This window comes from Mirounga leonina, unplaced genomic scaffold (assembly GCF_011800145.1).
Source record: "Mirounga leonina isolate KUSES-001 unplaced genomic scaffold, KU_Mleo_1.0 Mir_82, whole genome shotgun sequence".
Classification (NCBI taxonomy): domain Eukaryota; kingdom Metazoa; phylum Chordata; class Mammalia; order Carnivora; family Phocidae; genus Mirounga; species Mirounga leonina.
The window spans coordinates 27,312,333-27,333,140 of record NW_023270825.1 but is presented as its reverse complement, the minus strand read 5'-3'; the positions used below and the strand labels follow the sequence as shown (position 1 = coordinate 27,333,140).

General features: G+C 46.2%; 2 protein-coding genes across 6 annotated transcripts in view; one reads left to right on the top strand and one right to left on the bottom strand.

Annotated features, from left to right (window-relative positions):
• The window catches only part of FAM161B (FAM161 centrosomal protein B), a 13,854-nt gene extending 8,490 nt beyond the window's left edge, over positions 1-5,364 (bottom strand). For 2 of the 3 annotated variants that reach the window (XM_034993250.1, XM_034993252.1), the window contains exons 1-3: positions 5,019-5,364; positions 2,399-2,721; positions 917-1,467 (exon numbers count right to left, since the gene is read on the bottom strand). In XM_034993250.1, the coding sequence (XP_034849141.1) occupies positions 917-1,467; positions 2,399-2,721; positions 5,019-5,072 (928 nt within the window). In that variant the 5' untranslated portion in view covers positions 5,073-5,364. Of the gene's footprint in view, positions 1-916; positions 1,468-2,398; positions 2,722-3,747; positions 4,209-5,018 lie in introns of all 3 variants that reach the window. The other variant, XM_034993251.1, reaches the window with a different exon arrangement.
• On the top strand, positions 5,360-20,808 carry COQ6 (coenzyme Q6, monooxygenase). Of its 3 annotated transcripts, none has more exons than XM_034993253.1 (12): positions 5,360-5,573; positions 10,814-10,948; positions 12,911-12,969; positions 13,270-13,393; positions 15,834-15,964; positions 16,631-16,738; positions 16,830-16,892; positions 17,263-17,370; positions 19,023-19,225; positions 19,305-19,420; positions 19,591-19,804; positions 20,004-20,238. In XM_034993253.1, the coding sequence occupies exons 1-12, from the start codon at positions 5,408-5,410 to the stop codon at positions 20,011-20,013; spliced, it is 1,437 nt and encodes a 478-aa protein (XP_034849144.1). In that variant the 5' UTR covers positions 5,360-5,407; the 3' UTR covers positions 20,014-20,238. The 3 variants fall into 3 exon arrangements, with proteins under 3 accessions (XP_034849144.1, XP_034849145.1, XP_034849146.1); XM_034993255.1 differs by lacking the exon at positions 20,004-20,238 and adding an exon at positions 20,683-20,808 and having other exon boundaries at positions 5,363-5,573; positions 19,591-19,757; XM_034993254.1 differs by lacking the exon at positions 20,004-20,238 and having other exon boundaries at positions 19,591-19,819.

The window sequence follows — 20,808 nt, the reverse complement described above, 5'->3', positions numbered from 1 at the left end:
CATCCCTCCAGGCCCGGCCCTCCCCCCTCAATGATCTTCCCAAGCCGCAGATCTGATCCGGAGCCAGCCTACTTAGAGCCCTTCAGTGGCCCCCCCCAGTGCCCTTGGATGAAGTCCAAACTTCCTCCCACGGCTACAAGCCCCCAGGTGTGGCTCGGGCCTGCCTCTCCCTCCCCACTCCCTCTTCTCTCCTGCCCCTTGTCGTCCCTTGAATGTGCTCAGCGGCCTCTGACCTCCGCGCTGTTCTCTCTGGCTCACTCCACCTCCCTCTTCCCATCCTTCAGGGTCCGCCTCAGCGCTCACTTCCCCCAGGGCCCTTCCCTATCTGCTCCCACAGCCTCCCCACATGTGAAGCTAGGTCCCTCTGTCCTGTGCTCTGAGGGGCAAGCCTTTCATCCTTGCAGACCCCTCACACCTGTAGCTTTGTTATCTAGTACCTGTCTTCCTCCTGTGTCCACCAACTCCATGTCTATCCCAGACAGGGCCTGGCACCTTACTGAACAAGTAAAGCCTGAGTCCTTTTATCGAACCCCAGTTCTTGGAATGTGCATCTCACCAGGATGGGGGGGGTGGTGGGAGCGGGCCTCAGGGCCAGCTGGAGGCGGCACTGGCCTAAACCAGTCCTTGGCCATATCTCCCTGGCTCTCCGCGCATTCGCCATCTCTCTGGCAGCGCTCACAGGACCGAGCTGGGGAATGCTGCGCCACCTCGCACGGCCCACTCGTGCCAGGGCTCCCCACGGCACAGACAGAGCCAGCCCTACCCCACGGCCTGCCCTGAGCGTGGCCCGGAGGCCGGTCCTCCCGAGCAATGAATTTCTCTCTCAGCCAGGCTGACCCCCGGGCCTACATCCCCACAGCAGCTCTTGGTAGCCCCCAGGCAGCAGGCAGCAAGGTGTGTGTGGGGGGGTCTTTACCCTGGAGTTTGTCCCCGAGGGCTGGCTCCAGAATGGACTTGGGGATCCTTCTGGTGGCCTTCTGCTTGGGGACCTTGGCCTTGGCTGTGGCGGCCAACTCCCTCTGTTTAGCGGCTTCCTTTCTCTGTTCCTCCTTCACTAGGAAGCTGAAGGGCTTCAAGGAGGAGAGGAGCAGTTCCTTCCTCTTCTGGATCCCTGCCTGCCTGCGGGCCTCGCTGCGCTCCGTGATCTCCCGGTAGAGGGGCAGGTAGACGTGCGCGGGCACGGGCTGTGCCCGGAACTGCCGGTGGCACTCGGCCTCCTCCTGACCCTGCCGCTGGGCCTGCTTCCTCTCCCGCTCGAAGGAGGCAGGGGAGGCCAGCCACTGGGCCTTCTTCTGGGCCTCACGCAGAGTCATGTGGAACGGCCGAGGGACGGTGAGGGATGATGCCCAGGAGCTGCGGCTTCTGTGCTGCGAAGGAGGCCTGGAGCCTGAGGGTGGCGGGGGCTGACCCTTGGGGTCGTCGGACGGAAGGCTGCTCAGCGAGCTGCAGCGCCTTGTGGGGCCACACCTGGGGGGAGAAAGCAGCTGCGTGGAGGACACGTGGAGGACGCTGGAGGCCGGCGGCTGGCTCCTCCTCCGGCTCCTCCCCAGTCCTCCCTCCCAGGAGGTGGCAGCCGGCTTCTCAGCCTAGCATCACCCACCCCCCTGGGCCTCTGAGCCTGTGCCTCTCCTCTCTCAGCTGGGTCTCCCTCCTTTCCCTCAGGCCATCTAGCAGCCCGTTAGGAAGTCTCTTCTCAGAACTGATTCAAGAATTGCCACTTTGTATTCTAATATTTTCTGGGGTTTTTTCTTTTAAAGATTTTATTTTTTTAAAGTAATCTCCACACCCACTCCGGGGCTCGACCTCACAGCCCAGAGATCAAGAGTTGCACACTCCACCGCCTGAGCCAGCCAGGCGCCCTGCATTCTACTATTTTCATATGGGCGGGAGAACAGTGCAAGGGTACAGAGCAGGGCTTTAGAGTCGGACCCAGGTTCAAATCTTGCTTCAAACAATTACCAGCTGTGTGACCTTTAGCAGGGTTTGCCTGGAACCTCGATTTCCTCATCTGGAGAACGGCAAAAATAATATCTACTTACAGGGTTAGTGGGAAGAGAAAATAAATATTAAATATCATGTAAATGCAGCGGACATGCATATAACAGGGCTTGGCCAAGGTAAATGTACCTTGTTGCCATTCTCAGGGAGGGAGTGAGAAAGACATCCCTTTAATCAATTCCAGTGCTTCCAATGACTAGGGTAACCCAAAGTGATTTAGGACGGCTGGGTAGGAACCAGAACATGTTTGGCTCCAAAGGCTGATTCTGAGCTGGAGTCTGGGTAAGGGACAACTTGCAGAAGTGGTCTTTGCTTTACTGGGAAGAGGATGAGGCCCAGAGTCATGATGTGACTTGGCCAGAGTTGTGCATGAAGCAGCTGGTGAACTGCAGTGCCTTACCTTGGAGACACGGGGTACTGGACCTGTGGCTTCCCCCTGCCTTCATCTTGGAAGAAACTCTCCAGGTCCTCATCATCTTCGGAGAAGTTCTCACCACTGTCTGGGTCAGACTGATAAAGGGATTCCAACAGGCACCACCTGCCTTTCTGCTTTACTTCCTCCAGGGTCTCGTAAAAGCTCCCAGTTGAGTCAGAAGATTCAGAAAGCGTCAAGTCCTCTGGGCCAAGGAAGTCATCCAGTTTGCCAGCCCTGGGCAAAACCAGCCCATCCCCAGACAACTCCTCTTCTGTATCCGAGTCTGAGGAGGACTTGGGGGGAAATACCTACAATGAAATAGAATAGACGGGTCAACTATCATTTCACATTTATGCAAAACATAACCATTAATTTCACTTTGAATAAGTCTCTGTGCATTAGGGACTGGGAAGGAAGAAAAATGTGTTCCTTACTTTAAAGAAATTTCACAAATCGGTATATGGGGTACACTTGGTTGAAGGGCAGGGAAAGGCAGCAACAGGTGAGCAGTTACCGAGTACTCTGCAGCATGCATTCTGTCCCCTGCACTCCAGGAAGCGCACCAGACCTCAGCCACACCCTGCGCCTTGCCTTAGTTGGGCTTTACTTACTGGTTGCCAATCTTCTTTTTCCTGCACCTCTGCTTTCCTCCTAATTCTAAGCTTCTATCTGCCCCGTTACTAGGAATGAATAATTAACTGAACAATGTGGTCTAGCCGAAAGAACAATGTCACAGAAAGTGGGTTTAAATACTCCATTCATTTAGAAAATATTTATTTGGTACCTAATGTGCACTGGGCATTAGGCTGAGAATGAGTCAAACAAGGTCCCTACTCACAAAGCTTACATTCTAGTGAGAGGGAGACAGACCATATAAGATGACAATATATTCAATCAAAGACATAAGTTGAGAGATTATACAGTGATGAAGTGGTTTGGGGAAGCTTTTCTGTTGATAAAAGCCCATCAGATAAAGACCACTAGGAACAGTATCTATAATCAGAGTTAGGTTTATTAATTTGTTGGAGTACACCATGAAAAATTAAGGGAACTTGCAGGGTGGGGACTTTCAGTAAGAGGGTGGGGGGAGGGCTTTTTCTAGGGTTGGCTTATCCTGAATGATTCTGAGGATCTGGATGGATGCTGTCATGAAGACGGCACAGTTCAGTAAGTGAGTGACTGAGCAATTTTTATTCAAAAGGTAACTAGAACAAAATGAGGCTGGGTAAGTAATTGATAGATAAGCATCATCACTTAGAAGGGGGTCTTAGTCTTTTTGCAGGTACACTTTGGCCCTGGGAGAAACATTGTTTTCTGCTAATCTGGCTGCTCACCTTAGCTGTGTCTGTTACAGTCTGCATTGTACTTTCTCAGTCCTGGGCTGATTTTTACTTTCTCACTGCAGAGGAGTTTTAGACTCACACGTGATTGATGAGAGGGAGCCGGCCTTGCTAAGATCTGGGGTAAGAGCGTTCTGGGTTCAAGGAAAAGCAAATGCAAAGGCCTTCAAGCAGGAATAAACTTGGCTCTTGGAGAGGTAGAAGGAGCGCCAGTGTGGCTGGAGGACAGGGGTATGAGATATCCTTAGAGAACCAGGTGTGTGGCCGGGATTGGACTGGATAAGATGACTGGTTGCATCTAGAAATCAGTTGGAGGTAGGCTGCTACAGGCCTCCAGGTGACACTTGGTGATGATTCTCTAAGGTCCAGCTCTAATACTGAAAAGAACACTGGATTCTGAGTCAAACGTGTGTATGTGCTCCAGCCCTTGCGCTGCTACTGAGGAGCATGGGATCCTGGGGAAAAAAATTTTAAATGCCTTTATTGAGATATAATTTAGACACCATACAATTCATACAATTCACTTACTGAAAGAGTACAATGCAATGGGTTTTAGTATATTCACAGAGTTGTGCAACCATCACCACCATCAATTTTAGAGCATTTCAATCACCCCAAAGAAAGCCCATACCATTTAGCAGTCACTCTCTATTTCGCTTAGTGCTTCCAACCCTTCCCTCCTTGCCAGCCCTAAGCAACCACCAATCTACTTTCTGTATGGATTCTATGGCAAATTTCTTTTTTTTTTTTTAAAGATTTTATTTATTTGAGAGCGAGCGAGCGAGCACATGCGTGTGGGGGGAGGGGCAGAGAGAGAGGGAGAAGCAGACTCCCCGCTTGAGCAGGGAGCCTGATGCGGGGCTCAGTCCCAGGACTCTGGGATCAATCATGACCTGAGCCGAAGGCAGACGCTTAACCGACTGAGCCACCCAGGTGCCCCACTGTGGCAAATTTCTTATTCTCTCTGTGCCTCAGTTTTCTTTTCTACAAAACGGGGACAACATCGTTCTATCAGTCCTAGGGTAGTTGACAGGATAAGCGAAAACCGAGGGCCATCGCTGTGGTTCGATGAAGGACCTGACATAAGGCTCAACCCCTTAGGGAGTCCGCCTGCCGGTCCCTAAAGGCGGCCGATTTTAATCCCACGCCCCTCTGCGACACGCCCCTGTCGTCTGTCTCCAAGGCAACGTCAAACAGTTTCCTCTCTTAAGAGATTCCTTTCCGGGGCGCAGCCCTAATTCCTCTCCTTCTCGTTCTCTCCTCACCTGACGGCTCCACTGAGCGCCGCCCGGGGCTCCCGGAGGCTTCCCGATGGTCATCTCCGCGAGGCAGAGACGAAGGCCGCGGTGACAGCGGCGGGCTACGCGCTGGCTGCGGTGGCGGTACTAGCTACGCGATCAGGTTCCGCCCCTTTCCAGCTTTGGCCTCTGATTGGCTCCCAGGCGGATGCCTGACCCAGTCCCCCTTCCCAGGGAGCCTCTAATCTTTCCCGCCCAAGTTGGCAAGGATCGTTTTCTGATTGGCCTACTCTTTGCGCGTTCTATTTCCGGCTCTGAGGCCGGGGCGGAAGCAGCTAGTGATTGGAGAGCTCTGCTCCGGAAGTGCAGCAAAAGGAGGGCCTAGCGGTGCGCCAAGTACGTTGCAGGTCAGCACCATGGCGGCCCGGCTGGCTGTGAGCCGGTGGAGGGCTGCACCTGCAGCTCCTGGGAGAGGCCCGCTGCTCTCCTGCCGGAGGTGGTCGGGCGCCAAGGCAGACACGGTGTACGATGTGGTGGTGTCGGGCGGAGGCCTGGTGGGTGCCGCCATGGCCTGTGCCTTGGGTAAGCGCATCTCCAGGCAGATAGTGGCGGGGAGTGGGGCCGTGGAGGAACCGTGAGGACCGTGGGAGCCCTGAGCTCCTGTGGTCTTTCCCCTGCCTAGAGGAGCCCCAAGGCAAGCGTTTGGTCCTTCAGGGTTCCGAAGGGTCAAAAGTGGGAGGGTCTTTAGGAGTCATTCTAAATCCCGCCCGCTGTTACTCAGGAATGGGCACAGTTGGAAGTAATCAGGCATTGTATCGGGCTAGGCGTTTTGTTTCTTTCTAAAAACAGCTCCTTTGAGATATAATTGCATATCAGAAGGTTCACCCATTTAAGCATACAATTTAATGGTTTTTTAGTATATTAACAGGCTGTGCATCCATCACCACCATAAATTTTAGAACATTTTTATCACCCCCAAAAGAAACAGGAACCAATTAGCAGTCATTGCCCATTTCCCCCCAAAGCTCCTCAGCCCTAGGCAACCACTCGTGAACTTTTTGTCTCTATAGATTTGCTATTTCCTGACATTTTCATGTGCTTGGATTCTGCTTGTTTTAAAGGTTCGTCCAGGTTGTAGCATGCGCCCGTACTTTTTATGGTTGAGTAATTGTGCATTGTGTCAATGTACCACATTTGGTTTATGCATTTATTAGTTGATGGACGTTTGGGTTTCCACTTCTGGACTGTTTCGAATAATGCTGTTATTTTGGATATAGGTTTTTGTGTAAACATATATTTTTGGTTACTTGGATATATCCATTTCTAGGAGTGGAATTGCTGGATCACATACATGGTAACTCTGTGTTTGTTTTGAAGAACTGCCAAATGGTATTCCAAGGTGGCTGCACCATTTTACATTCCCACCAGCAGTATATGAGGGGTCCAGTTTCTCCACATCCGGGACAGCACTTGCTGTTGTATTTTTGTTTATATTCATCCTAGTGGGTGTGAAGTGGTATCTCCTGGTTTGATTTGAATTTCCCTAATGACTAATGATGTTGAATATCCTTTCATATGCTTATTTGTATATCTTTGAAGAAATGCCTATTCAGAAGCTTTGCCCATTTTATTTTGATTTTTTAAAGTAATTTCCACACCCAGTGTGGGGTTCGAACTAAGGACCCCACAATCAAGAGTTGCATGCTCTCCACTGAGCCAGCCAGACACCCCCCTTTGCCCATTTTGGGCAATTTTGGGCAGTTTGTCTTTTTATTATTGAGGTCTAAGAGTTGTTTTTGTTTGTTTAATCTGGGCACAGGTCGTTTAACAGCGAAGTGATTTGCAAATATTTTCTCTCATTTTATGGGTTGCCTTTTCATTTTTTTTTCTTTTCATTTTTATTTTTTTTAAATTTTATTTATTTATTCATGAGAGAGAGAGAGAGGCAGAGGGAGAAGCAGGCTCCCAAGGAGCAGAGAGCCCAATGCAGGACTCGATCCCAGGATGCTGGGATCATGACCTGAGCTGAAGGCAGAAGCTTAACCATCTGAGCCACCCAGGCGCCCCGTCTTTTCATTTTCTTGATGGTGTCCTTTGAAGCACAGAAGTTTTTAATTTAGATAAAATTCAACTTGTCAAGTTTTTACCACTTACACTTTTGGTTTCATATCGAAGAAATCATTAGCTAACCCAAACTCATGAAGATTCACTTTTGTGTTCTAAGAGTTTTGTAGTTTTAGCTCTTAGATTTAAGTCTGTGATCTACTTTGAGTTAAACTGTGTATGTAAAGTGAGGTAAGGACTTTGCTTTTACATGTATAGTTTAGGCTGGTTCACTTCACTGTGATGGAGATACTGTTTTCATATTTTATGTGAGAAAATTGCTTAGCAAGGTTTAAGTAAGGACCAGAGTCGTAACAACCAACTGGTAGTAGACTCAGAACTTGAACCTCATGCCACCAAACTCCAGATCTTTCCCCCCCTTTTTTATAAAAAATTTATTTATCTGAGAGAGCGTGCACATGCACGGGGGGGCGGGTGTTGGGAGAGAAAAGGAAGAGGGAGAAAAGGAGACTCTACTGAACGCAGAGCCTGATGCGGAGTTGGATTCCAGGACCCTGAGATCATGACCTGAGCCAAAACCAAGAGCCGGACGCTCAACCAACTGAGCCACCCAGGCACCCCCAGATCTTTGGCTTTTAACAATTGTATAGTGACTTGCAGAAATTGGATCTGAGTTTTCTGGCCTCACAAATTAAAGATCACTAATAATGTAAAAGTCTTTGTTGACTTAAGAATAAGGTATAACAGCCACATCTTCCCTAGGGTGGCTCCTCTTTTGGGATACTGGTGGGAAACAAAGCTTTGTATGAACTAATCGGCTTGAGTCTCAAAGTAATTATAAAAAACATAGTCATCAATTATTGAGTACTTGTTATGGATAGGCATCTTTTAAAGTATTTTGCATACATTTGTACTTAATCCTCATAATCTTTTTTTTTTTTTGGTGCAAAAAGGTGGTTTTCTTACAGCATGGGGACAGGACCTGTGGGCAGAAAGAGCTGCATCGGGTCATAATCTTTTTTAATTGAAGTCTAATTGACACACATTGCATCCACTTAATCTTGATTGTAGATTGTGCAGATAAGGAAATTAAAACTCATAAAGGTTAAGTAATTTGCACTCAAAAGTTGGTAATTGGGAGGGGCGCCTGGGTGGATCAGTCGTTAAGCATCTGCCTTTGGCTCAGGTCATGATCCCAGGATCCTGGGATCGAGCCCAGCATCGGGGCTCCCCGCTCAGCGGGAAGCCTGCTTCTCCCTCTCCCACTCTCCCTGCTTGTGTTCCCGCTCTCGCGGTCTCTCTCTTGTCAAATAAATAAATAAAATCTTGTTGGTAATTGGGAGATACAAAGCCTTTTTGAGACACAAAACTCTCTGGCAGGTATATATACCTTCCTGACAGCCATTTTGGTTGTACCTACTGGTCAGTGGGCTAAAATAGTTCTCAAGCTTGAGTGCATTTAAGAATCACCTGGGGTTTTTGTTTTGTTCGGAGGTGTTGAATAACTAAGGCACATATAGAAAATTCAAAAGGGATTTTGAGTTCTGAAATACAAAGGGTATAGGGCATACAGTATAAAGAATGTAAAGTGAGACTTCCATTTTTTATTTTTAGCCACCCAATTCTCCTTGAAGACAGTCACCCATTACCAGTTTGTGGGGGCATATTTTAAAAAAATGAGGATTGCAGGTTTCACTTCCAGTGACTGATTGGGTTTATCCAGGTGGGGCCCAGGAGCCTGTACTTTTTTTTTTTTTTAAGATTTATTTATTTATTTATTTGACAGAGAGAGACACACACAGCAAGAGAGGGAACACAAGCAAGGGGTGTGGGAGAGGGAGAAGCAGGCTTCCTGCCGAGCAGGGAGCCCGATGCAGGGCTTGATCCCAGGACCCTGGGTTCATAACCTGAGCCGAAGGCAGATGCTTAACGACTGAGCCACCCAGGCGCCCCTAAACAGAGAATTCTGTATTGTAATTGTTTCTGTTTTCCGTCTCTTCCATAGAAGTATAAATCCTCAAAGTCAGGACTGACTTTAAAACAGTCATAATACAGAATTCTCTGTATAAGTGTACAAAAGAAAGGTCAGGGGCCCGAGTACACTGGGTTGTGACAATCTCTGCTCAAAGTCAAAACTACCAAACGCAGGTTTACAAAAGAAAATTCACACACTGGCCAATTTCCTAAAAAAGCTCAGAGAAAAATGTTAAACGTGAAAGTTGAAGCTCTGGAAGGTTTGGAATCTTTTCATGTGATTTATTCAGTGAGCAAGCCTCGCTGTTTTCCTGTAAAGCAGTTGGGACCTTGGGCAGATCCACAGCCTTTCAGAGGCAGGTGTGGCATTGGGAGTGTTTTCTCTTGTTGAGTCAAGTAAACTCTCCGCCTGAGATTTTGTGCTATTTTTTCCTCCAAATGAGTTTTCTAAAATGTCACTTTAAATAGCTAAAAAATAAAATATTGAACCTGATTATAAGGTGTTTGGAAATACAATTCTTTTTCCTGTTGGTTCCCTTGTCTCTCATTTAACAAAAATGCCCGCTACTTTATGGATTGAGGAGATAGAGCATTTGCCGCTGGGAATATTAGCCATAAGAAAAGAAATGGTTCCTGCCCCCAGGGAATTTAGAATCTAGCAAAAGAGAAAGACTTGTAAATAACTAATAGAAGGGATTATGAAACGAAAGCTCCCCTAGAGGAACAACCGCTGACCTGTGCTGGGGGAAGAGGTGTGCAGAGTGGTCTGAACACCGCTGGGGAGGTGAGGCTTGAGCAAGTAGGATCCGGGGGGAGGAGGTGGCCAGGGGGGCATTCGGGTGGGGCAGATACTGGAAGGCGGGGAGGTGTGCTGGACCAGAAGGCAGTCCACTCCGGGGAGCGTGGCTGTTCCCATCCTCCAGTGCAAACACAGCCGCACAGCAAGGGCGGGGTATACGTGAACCTGGTGCCGCTCACTGCCTGTTCACCGGAGCGACCTAGTTGCATCTTATAATAATGCCGCTCTTCTCATTTAGATTCCCAAAAATGTGGGGTTGTCATCATTACGAAGTAAAACCTACAGTGTTTCTCTCATAATCCTGTCACGTTTTTTTCTCCTTTCTTGGCTGCAGCAGCTCCCTGCTTACTGTTTCCGTGTCTTTCCCTGAGCCACGGTGGAGGGGACTGTCTAGGCACCCAGTAAGCAAGTCCCCAAGTCCCCTTTTTACTCCCCTATACAGCTGTTTGAGGACCAGATTTGTAGGTACAATTGATGTATTTGGGGGGCTCCTTTTCTTTCACAAATAATTCTTTATCCTCGATTTAATCTCGCCACAACGAATTTTGTTTATTAAATATTCCATTTTTCTGTTGAACAGGATTTGTAATTTTTAGTGACTTAACAGTTTAAAGATTAGAAATATCTGGTGTCTAAATACTTCAGCCTTTTTACTTCATTCTTCCTTTCTAGGGAATTCTACTGGCTCCTAGTGAGTTTTGCCATTTTTTGCTTCTTTGCACGTGGCCGGTTTGGACTGTTAAGTCCTTACAGTCCTTACAGTCATGGGCACGGTGGTTCACACGGCTGAAATAGTGGTATAAGGTATTGCTTAGGATTTTGTGTGGTGTTTCCTTTTTGTGTGCTCTGTGAGAAATTTGTATCCTAAGGGCTAAGGAATTAGTTAATCTGTTCCTTCTCTTGGACGTGAGAAAGGGAAGAAATTCTGATTTTCCCACTATGATACAAAATGTTGATTATTTATTTATTTATTTATTTATTTTAGGATATGATATTCACTTTTGTGACAAGAAAATCCTCTTGCTAGAAGCAGGTCCGAAGAAAGTATGGGAGAAATTGCCAGAAACTTACAGCAACAGAGTCAGCTCCATTTCCCCCGGCTCTGCAACCCTTCTCAGTAGTGAGTAGAAGGTCTTTCATAGAACCAATCTCTTGTCTCTCTTGGCTTTCGAGTGTGTCCCATAGGGCAGAGGCTTTAGAGCATCCTGTGAGGAGGGGGTTGGTATGGTAATCGAGTGCATCGTTGAAGATGAGGACCCCTGACACTATTAAAGTGTCACCTCCCAGTCTGAGGAAGACGTCCTTGGGACATATGGGTTCATCATGTAGACTTCATTTGTGATGTTGGGTCATTATGAATTGGTGGAAATGAAACTATATGAACTAATTATGATCGTTCACTTTTAGTAGGAGTACCCTCTTTATTCCCAGAGTCAGCCCTCTTGGGATCTAGGGAGTTTGCATGCTAAATGCTTTTGGAGGGGCACCTGGGTGGCTCAGTCGTTAAGCATCTGCCTTCGGCTTAGGTCATGATCCCAGAGTCCTGGGATCAAGCCCCACATTGGGCTCCCTGCTCCGCGGGAAGCCTGCTTCTCCCTCTCCCACTCCCCCTGCTTGTGTTCCCTCTTTCGCTGTCTCTCTCTGTCAAATAAATAAAATCTTAAATAAATAAACAAACAAACAGTAAGTGCTTTTGGAGTGTAGATCAGTGTGTGCACATGGAACCTATTAGGAAACTGCCTTTAGGTCTCTGCCAAATGTTACTCCCCCGGGCTATCCTATCTAGAACCACCCTGTCAAAAATTAGACTCTTCCATCATTTTTTAGCCCCTTATACTGCTTTATTTTTCTTTATAACACTTAGTACTACGTGACAATATATTATGTATTTGTTTTTTTACTGTCTGTCTCTCCAACCAGAATGTTAGCTCCAGAAGGGCAGGAACTTTGTTTGGTTTCACACTTTATGCTCAGTACCTAGAATTGTGTCTGGCTCAGTAAACATGTCCCCACTGAATAAATCTGTTCAGTGCTATGGGGTTAAAAAAAAAAAAAAGACTGTCTCTTAAAAACAATTTTTAAGGGGCGCCTGGGTGGCTCGGTTAGGTGACTGCCTTTGGCTCAGGTCATGATCCCAGGGTCCTGGGATTGAGTCCCATGTCTGGCTCCCTGCTTGGTGGGAAGGAAGCCTGCTTCTCCCTCTCCCACTCCCGCTGCTTGTGTTCCTGCTCTTGCTATCTCTGTCAAATAAATAAATAAAATCTTCAAAAAAAAAACAAACAAACAATTTTTAGGGGGCACCTGGGTGGCTCAGTTGGTTAAGCGACTGCCTTTGGCTCAGGTCATGATACTGGAGTCCCAGGATTGAGTCCCACATGGGGCTCCCTGCTCAGCGGGGAGTCTGCTTCCCCCCTCTCATGCTCTCTCTCTCTCATTCCCTCTCTCTCAAATAAATAATCTTTAAAAAAATTTAAGATTTTATTTTTAAGTAATCTCTACATCCTCTGTGGGGCTCAAACTCACAACCCCGAGATCAAGAGTTGCTATGCCCTTCTGACTGAGCCAGTCAGGCACCCCCCAAAAAATAGTTTTTATCCAGAGAGTTTATAACTTCTGTAGGATGATGCAAAAATATGGGTTTGGTTTCCTTTTTTATTTTACCTAACTTCAATGTGATTTGGCGTTTTTAAAAAAAGTATTTGAGGGGGGCTGCAAAGGGAGAGAGACAGAATCTCAAGCGGACTCCCCACTAAGTGCGGAGCCTGACACAGGGCTCAGTCTCCCAACCCTGAGATCATGACCTGAGCCAAAACCAAGAGTTGGACGCTTAACTGACTGAGCCACGCAGATGCCCCAGATTTGGCTTTGTTATGAAAGCTCGGTCCTTTTTACATGCTATATAATCTGAACTGGGGAACAGAGCAGCTTAACTCCTAATATCAAAGAAAGAAATGAGAGTATTTTTCTGTCCTTGGAGGACACTGAAAACAATCTCTTACTTCATAGGTTGGAGAGACAGAGCTGAGGAGGGACGTGCCCAGTGAGGTTGCTCTGGCCTATATATAGATCCTTTCTTTTGTAGGTTTTGGTGCCTGGGATCCCATCTGCAACATGAGATACAGAGCCTTTCGGCGAATGCAGGTGCCTCCTTTATCACTTCTGGCAAGATATCTTGGTTGTCCACATTCTTTTCTGTGTCTTGGAATCCATAGTCTCCATATTTTATGTGAAAGCAGGAAGTTCCCGTTCAGTCTCAGTCTAAGGAAGTGGGGGGAAGCATTCTCAAGAGAATTTTCTTCTCACCTTCTGTCTCCTACCAGAGGAATTGACATTGTGATTTTTCTGCTTCTGTCACTTGGGGAAGGCAGTACTGTTTCTGATTAGAGCAAGACATTTCCTCTTCTTTGGGTTATAATACAAACTTTGCCTTTGTGTTTCCAGGTGTGGGATGCCTGCTCAGAGGCCCTGATAATGTTCGATAAGGATAATCTGGATGACATGGGCTATATAGTGGAGAATGACGTCATAATGTGCGCTCTCACCAAGCAGCTGGAGGCGGTGTCAGGTGAGGCACCCACCCTTTACATCTTCCGTTCACACTGCAATGTGAATGGCTTTAGAATTTTTCTAGGACTTACTGGAAAAAGAATCCCTTTTACAGAGACTGAATATCCACCATAAAGAAACCCTCTGATGATTTGAGAAACAAGATAGAGGATCATAGGGGATGGGAGGGAAAAATGGAACAAGACAAAACCAGAGAGGGGGAAACCATTCAGGAAACAAACTGAGGGTTTCTGGAGTGGTCGGGGGTGAGAGGGATGGGGCGCTGGGTGATAGACATTGGGGAGGGTATGTGCTATGGTGAGCGCTGTGAATTGTGTAAGATTGATGAATCACAGACCTGTACCCCTGAAACAAATAATACATTATATGTTAATTAAAATTTTTTTTTCTCAAAGAAAGCATTAAAAAAAACCAAAAAGAAACCCTCTGATGCATATCGTAGGGTTTTTTCTTTTTTCCCAACAGTTTTATTCAGGTATAATTTACATACCATAAAATTCACCCATTTTAAGTGTACAATACAGTGACTTTCAGTGTTACTTACAGGGTTATGCCACTGTCACAGTATCATTTTAGAACATTTCTGTCACCTCAGAAAGAAATCTTAGGTCCATTTACAGCCATTCCCCATTCCCAACCCCAGTCCCTGGTACCACTGATCTACTTTTGGTTTCTCAGGATTTGCCTGTTCTGGACATTTCATAAAGATCGAATCATACACAATGTATTCTTTTGTGTCTACTTCTCTCACCTAACATATCTTTGATATTCACTCATGTTGTAGCCTGTATTAGTCCATTCTTTTTTATCGCCAAAGAGTATTCCATCGTATGGATACACTACATTTTTTTATCCATTCATTAGTTGATGGACAGTTGGGTTGGTCCCACTTTTTGGCGATTGTAAATGCTATGAACACTTGTGTACACGTCTTTGTGGGGACATAGGTTTCATTTCTTCTGGGTGGATACTTAGGAGTAGACTTGCTGGGTCATGTTTTCTATGTTTAACATTTCCAGAAACTGCTGAACTTTTTCAAAGAGGCTGCACCATTTCACTTTCCCAACAATACTATATAAGGGTTCCAGTTTCTTCACATCCTTGCCAACACTTATTTTTCCTTTTTTTTTAAATAAGATCCATCTTAGTGACTGAAATGGTATCTTATTGTAGTTTTGACTGTATTTCCCATCTTTTCCTGTGCTTACTGCCATTGGGGAAATGACTATTCAGAATCTTTTGCCCATTTAAAAACTGGATCGTCTTTTTCTTTTTCAGTTAAGAGTTCTTTATGTATTCTGAATATAAATTCCTTATCAGATACATGATATGCAAATTATCGCAGGGTGGTTCTAGTGAGAGAAAAACTGGAAGTAACTTAAATGCTTTCTGATATGGAATAGTAATTTATCCATGCAATGAACTTACATGCAACTTTTTTTTTTTAAGATTTTATTTTATTTATTTTTTTAAAGATTTTATTTATTTGACAGAGAGAGACACAGCGAGAGAGGGAACACAAGCAGGGGGACTGGGAGAGAGAGAGGCAGGCTTCCCGCAGAGTGGGGAGCCCGATGTGGGGCTCGATCCCAGGACCTTGGGATCATGACCTGAGCTGAAGGCAGACGCTTAACGACTGAGCCACCCAGGCGCCCCTTTAAGATTTTATTTTTTTAAGTAATCTCTACACCCAGCATGGAGCCTGAACTCACAACCTTGAGATCAAGAGTCCCATACTCTACCCACTGAGCCAGCCAGGCACCCCGCTTGTGTGCAACTTTTAAAGATAATTTAGACCTAATATTTAATCACTTAGAAACATATCCCATAACAAATTGGTGAAAAAAGTATGTGTCATATCCTACGTGTGCACATGCATCTATACGCATAGGAAATATCTGGAAAGCTGTATGGAAAAGCTTTAACTGTAGTTGCCTCTGAATGGTATAATGAAGGGTGATTTTTCTATCCCTTAAATCTTTGTTGTTCATACTTTACAGGCATATCATTTTTATGATCAGAAAAGTAAAATGATTTTCAGTGGCAAGAAAAATCTTAGGAAATCTAGAACTTTTTTAAGCCCCTGGGATTCCCACCCTGTTGATTCTGAAAGCACATGGAGTCACCTAGGCACAGAGTGAACCGAGAAGAGCAGGAGTGTGGGGGTGAGAAGAAAGAATCCCTGGTGTGGGCTGGTCACTCAGGGCTGAGTTTTGTTTGTTTTGTTTTTGACACTGACTCATCCCTGTGGCTCTGTCATTCATCAGCTCTCAAACTATATAGCATTAGTTATTTTTTAGAGTTTACTTTCCTTGTTTAGGAGTAAACGATAAGAGACAGCTGTCTTGAGAGCTCCCTTTAGATTTAGTTATGGCTTTTTCCTCAGCCCATGTAGGCTGCCTTTCTAATGTTTTGTTTTCTCTCTTCTGACCTCCTAGACCGGGTGACAGTTCTCTACAGGAGCAAAGCACTCCGCTACACCTGGCCTTATCCGTTTACCATGGCAGACTCCAGCCCTTGGGTTCATATTACCCTAGGTGATGGCAGCACCCTCCAGACTAAATTGTTGGTAGTTGAAAATTCTTATTTTGCCAGGGGTCTTGCATATCCATAGCTTATTCTAGATTCTGTGGCCTTTCGTTTTAGGTTTAAGCTATAATTTTTGGCAAAGCTTTTGGTTATAAGGACCAGTAACCACTCAGGCCAACTCAAGTTAAGGTGGTCTTGTAAATCCTATATAGGAAGCAATCTCCTGGATCATCTTAGGTCTTGAAAGAAAAGGGACACAGGAACAGGAACAGAAATTGAGGTGGTTCTTTCCCTCGCAGGAGTCCTGTAATCACTTCATCTCCTTGCATTTTCCCATGTCTCTTTGTTCACCAGCTTCCCCTTTTACCTGGCAGCCATTCCTAACCTTCCAGCAGGACTGTTAACTCCAGTGCCTGCCTTATTAGCTTCTAATTCAAATACCAAGAGAGTTTGGCCAAGTTAACCTTTGGCTGGCACCTCATGGGGCAGATGTCCAGCTTTGGTCCAGTAGCTGACACTGGGGTCACCTATGTAAGGCTACCCCCTCCAGGGGCTGTGAGTGAGGCGGGCGTGATAAAAAGTTGCCTGCCACCGATGAGCTTGTGAACAGTTGGAACTAGAGAAAAGGAGGCAGAAACAAACTTCTGGAACAGTTTTACGTATTAAGAAGTTAATAAGACTGAATCAGACTCTTGTTTCCATGCAGATTGGTGCAGATGGTTACAACTCAGGAGTGCGGCAGGCTGCCGGGATTCAGAATGTCAGCTGGAACTATGATCAGTCTGCTGTTGTGGCTACTCTGCATTTATCGGAGGTAAGATCCTGAGCCCACAGTCTGGGGACCCTGCTTGTGTTTAGTGGGTGCCAAGTACTTTTCGTGAGAACTCTTCCTTGCTGTATTGTAGGCCACAGAAAACAACGTAGCTTGGCAGAGATTTCTTCCCTCTGGGCCCATTGCTTTGCTCCCGGTAAGTCCTTCTGGCTGGTCAGCTTAAACATACCCGGCCTTCCTCTCTTAGGGCTTCACTTTCTTTCAAACTTTTTCTGGTTTCTAGGGCATATGCCCAGGCTAACTTTGTTTCCCCCCTTACTTCCTTTACCCTTGAGAGCTCCTAAGAACAGAAGTCTTGCCCTTAGTATTGATGTTCTTTTTTTTTAGAGAGAGCGTGTGTGCTTGCAAGTGCGGGGAGGGGCAGAGGGAGAGAATCTCAAGCCGGCTCCTTGCTGAGCACAGGGCCCCACACGGGGCTCAGTCTCCTGGCCCTGAGATCATGACCTGAGCCCAAATTAATGTACGGAGCCACCAGGCGCCCCAGTATTGGTGTTCTTTTGACACAGCTCTCAGATACCTTGAGTTCCTTGGTTTGGTCCACATCCCATGACCATGCAGCAGAGCTCGTCAGCATGGATGAGGAAAAGTTTGTGGATACCATTAACTCTGCCTTCGTGAGTATGAGCTTGTCCAGGTGATGCTATGTTGCAGCGGAGATACAGAAAGGTGGTTTTGATGAAGGAAAAAGGAATAACCAACCAGTGGCCCCTTTGTAACTACAGGGTTTGATCTGGGCTACATGGAAGGGAGGACATTCAGAGAAATGGAAAACAATGGAAATTACTAACTTCCGTGCTTTTTTGAGGGTTGTGGGCTGCTGTTGAGCTGACTGAAATAGCTGTCTGGGCAGTGGTTCTCATTGGCCTTTTTTTTTTTTTTTGAATCTGTAATGCTTGGCTAATTTTGAATAGCTGTACTAGGTTTGAAGTACCTGAACCTTTGAAGCGTGATTCATTAGAAGCGTTGAGAGGAGCTGAGCGCATTTTAGCAGGGAGCTTAAGAGAAAGTTTTGTAGACGGACATGGGTTCAGTACTGCTTGTGCCTGTTAATCTCCTAGAAAATGGAGATCGTATCACCAGGCTCTCAGGGTTTAATAACAGTAATAATAAAAGTCTAGAAACTTTCAAAATGAGAGAACTGATACAAGATGCTTGGAGCATACCTAGTACATCAGGTGCTCAACAAATGTAGTGATTATTCTGGAGTAGACACAGCCTTTAATAATACTGGCACCAGTAATTTCGGAGCTTAAACACATAGATCTAAATTCACTAATAGTAATAATCAGTAAGATTTACTGAACGTTTACTGTGTGCCACGTGCAGGTGAAGAGTTGTACCTGTATGTATTTAATGCAGTGCACCATCGAGGAGGGTATTCTTATGCGCATTTAGAGCTCAGTTACTTGCCCAAGGTCATAGAGCTAGCGGTAAAGCCGGCTTTGGAAATGAGGCTGGCCCTCGAACCTGTGGTTTTAACCACCAAACTCTGCTGCCTCGCTAGTGACTTCACAGTCGTTTATACTGAGGAACTTAGGCGTCCCTGCTCTGGAGTAGCAACAGGAGTGAGAGGAACTGGACATATTGAAGTGGCTTCCAAGGTAAATGGTAACTGCTGCTTCTCTGGTCATGTAGCATGTATTCCTGCCACGGGCTTTTGCAGTGCATTCATTTAGCAACAATCACACGTGCCTTCTAGGTACAAGAGTCTGGAGGTAGACAGATGAGACACAGTCCCTGCTTTCAGGAAGCTCACAGTCAAGTGAGGGAGAAAGCTACTTAAGCAACAATTGGTAAAAGTATTCATAGGATGTTAACGGAAGCACGGAGGAGGAAAACACACAGTGGAGGGCTTAGAGGGAGGTTCACAGCTTCTGGATGTTTCTAAGGGGTCATCGGGGTGAATTAGAAGGACATTCTAAGCAGGAGGAGGAATGCCAGGGGCAAGAGGATGTTGTAGAATGAGCTACACTGTGGTGGCTACTGTATGGTTTTTGAGGGTTAAGGGAAGTGAAAGGTGGAAGTTCACAGGTAGGCAGGGGCAGCTCAGGAGCAGTTTGGCTTGATCCTAAAACCTGTGGGGAAGGACAGGAAGTTGTGTTTTCCATTTGTTTAAGGGGCTTGTCACCTGTGGTCTGGATTAGTTTAGGCATGTTAGGTACTATTAACATTTGGCTTTAGTGATAAAATGGGTTTCCTTGCTGATTTTTAAAATCCCCTGTTAATCACTGATGAATTTCTGCTCTTTGTGGCTGATGCTGCTCAGTGGAGCGATGCTAACCACACAGACTTCATCGACTCGGCCAGCACCATGCTGCAATACGCTGTTGGCTTTCTGAAGCCCACTAAGGTCTCAGCTCGCCAGATGCCCCCAAGTGTTGCTGGAGTGGACGCCAAAAGTCGAGTGCTGTTTCCACTTGGGTTGGGACATGCTGCCGAGTACGTCCGGCCGCGGCTGGCACTCATCGGGTAAGATGACAACAGAGCAGGGCCGCACTCTTCTTACTTGGCTGCAGGTGGCCACACCTGAACTCTGCTTGCTTCTTAGGGATGCAGCCCACAGAGTCCATCCCCTTGCAGGACAAGGTGTCAACATGGGCTTTGGGGATGTCTCCAGCTTGGTCCATCACCTCAGTGCTGCAGCCTTCAATGGGAAGGACTTAGGTAAGGGTTCAGGTACTTCAGAGAAGTAGCCAGAGGTCATGTAGTCAGGGAAGGGCAGGACCCCAAAATGCCCCTCCGGAGCCAGAGGTGGTAGACATCAGTGTGTCTGGCTTGCTAGGAAACAACTTCACTATAAGATTAGGGATTTATACCTTTCCTCCTTCCTCTAGGCTCTATGAGCCATCTCGCAGGTTACGAAACAGATCGACAGCGTCACAACACTGCTCTTCTGGCTGCTACTGACCTACTGAAAAGGCTCTATTCCACCAGTGCCACGCCGCTGGTGCTGCTCCGGACATGGGGCTTGCAGGCCACAAATGCAGTATCTCCACTCAAAGTAAGGTCACTCACGGCTCTCCAGGAGTTGCTCGCTGAGGAAGCATTTCGCCAATGACTCTTTTTTTTTTTTTTTTTTTTTTAAGATTTTATTTATTTATTCATGAGAGATAGAGAGAGAGAGAGGCAGAGGGAGAAGCAGGCTTCCCACGGAGCAGGGAGCCTGATGCGGGACTCGATCCCAGGACCCTAGGATCATGACCTGAGCCGAAGGCAGACGCTTAACGACTGAGCCACCCAGGCGCCCTCGCCAATGACTCTTAATTTCTTTGAATTTATTTTCTTGGCTGTAAAATTGCCTTTTTATGAATATCTCCCTCATTGGTTATGAGCAAAAAAGTCCTTGCTGGGCTCTTGGGTGCTAGAGCCCACATCTAAGCAGTAACTTTATATGAGGAAGGGCTTAAAATAGTGAATAGGAACTTTTAAAGATAAAGATGCTTTAGGGGCAGCTGGGTGGTTCAGTTGGTTAAAGCATCTGACTCTTGATTTCAGCTCAGGTCATGATCTCAGGGTCGTGAGATTGAGCCCTGCATCGGGCTGTGCACTCAGTGCCGTCTGCTTGTCTCTCTGTTTCTCAAATAAATAAATACAGTCTTAAAAAAAAAATTGCTTTAAACTCCTTTTGCTGCTTGGTCAGCTTCTTTCCTGAGAACTTCCATCTAAAGACACTTTGGAGGAACTCTTGAGAGGAGCATCTGTCTGAGACTTCTGCTGAGTTTTTGCTTTAATCACTTTGGGTATTTTATTTTTAAGTAGGCTCCACTCCCAGCACGGAGCCTTGAACTCATAACCAGATACCTAGACCTGGATGCTTAACCAACTGAGCCACCCAGGCACCCCTGTATATTTTAAAATATTTTCTTCACTTGCCCTCACACCTTACAGTGTCAAAGTATCATTCATTCTGTTTCATTTTTCTCCAGGAACAGATTATGGCCTTTGCAAGCAAATGAATGCTCCTCTTTTGGACATTCTGTCGAAGTAAAGGACTTCTTTTCTCAAGACCATCACATATTTTCAAGATTTAATAAATTTGCTTTACATTAGAA

What these genes read in the sequence shown, in the direction of transcription:
- COQ6 (XM_034993253.1), top strand. Translation starts at nt 5,408, where the DNA reads ATGGCGGCCCGGCTGGCTGTGAGCCGGTGGAGGGCTGCACCTGCAGCT. An exon ending in GCAGCTGGAGGCGGTGTCAG is followed by an intron (nt 13,394 to 15,833) that starts GTGAGGCACCCA and finishes CTGACCTCCTAG; the next exon opens with ACCGGGTGACAGTTCTCTAC. An exon ending in GGCCCATTGCTTTGCTCCCG is followed by an intron (nt 16,893 to 17,262) that starts GTAAGTCCTTCT and finishes CTTTTGACACAG; the next exon opens with CTCTCAGATACCTTGAGTTC.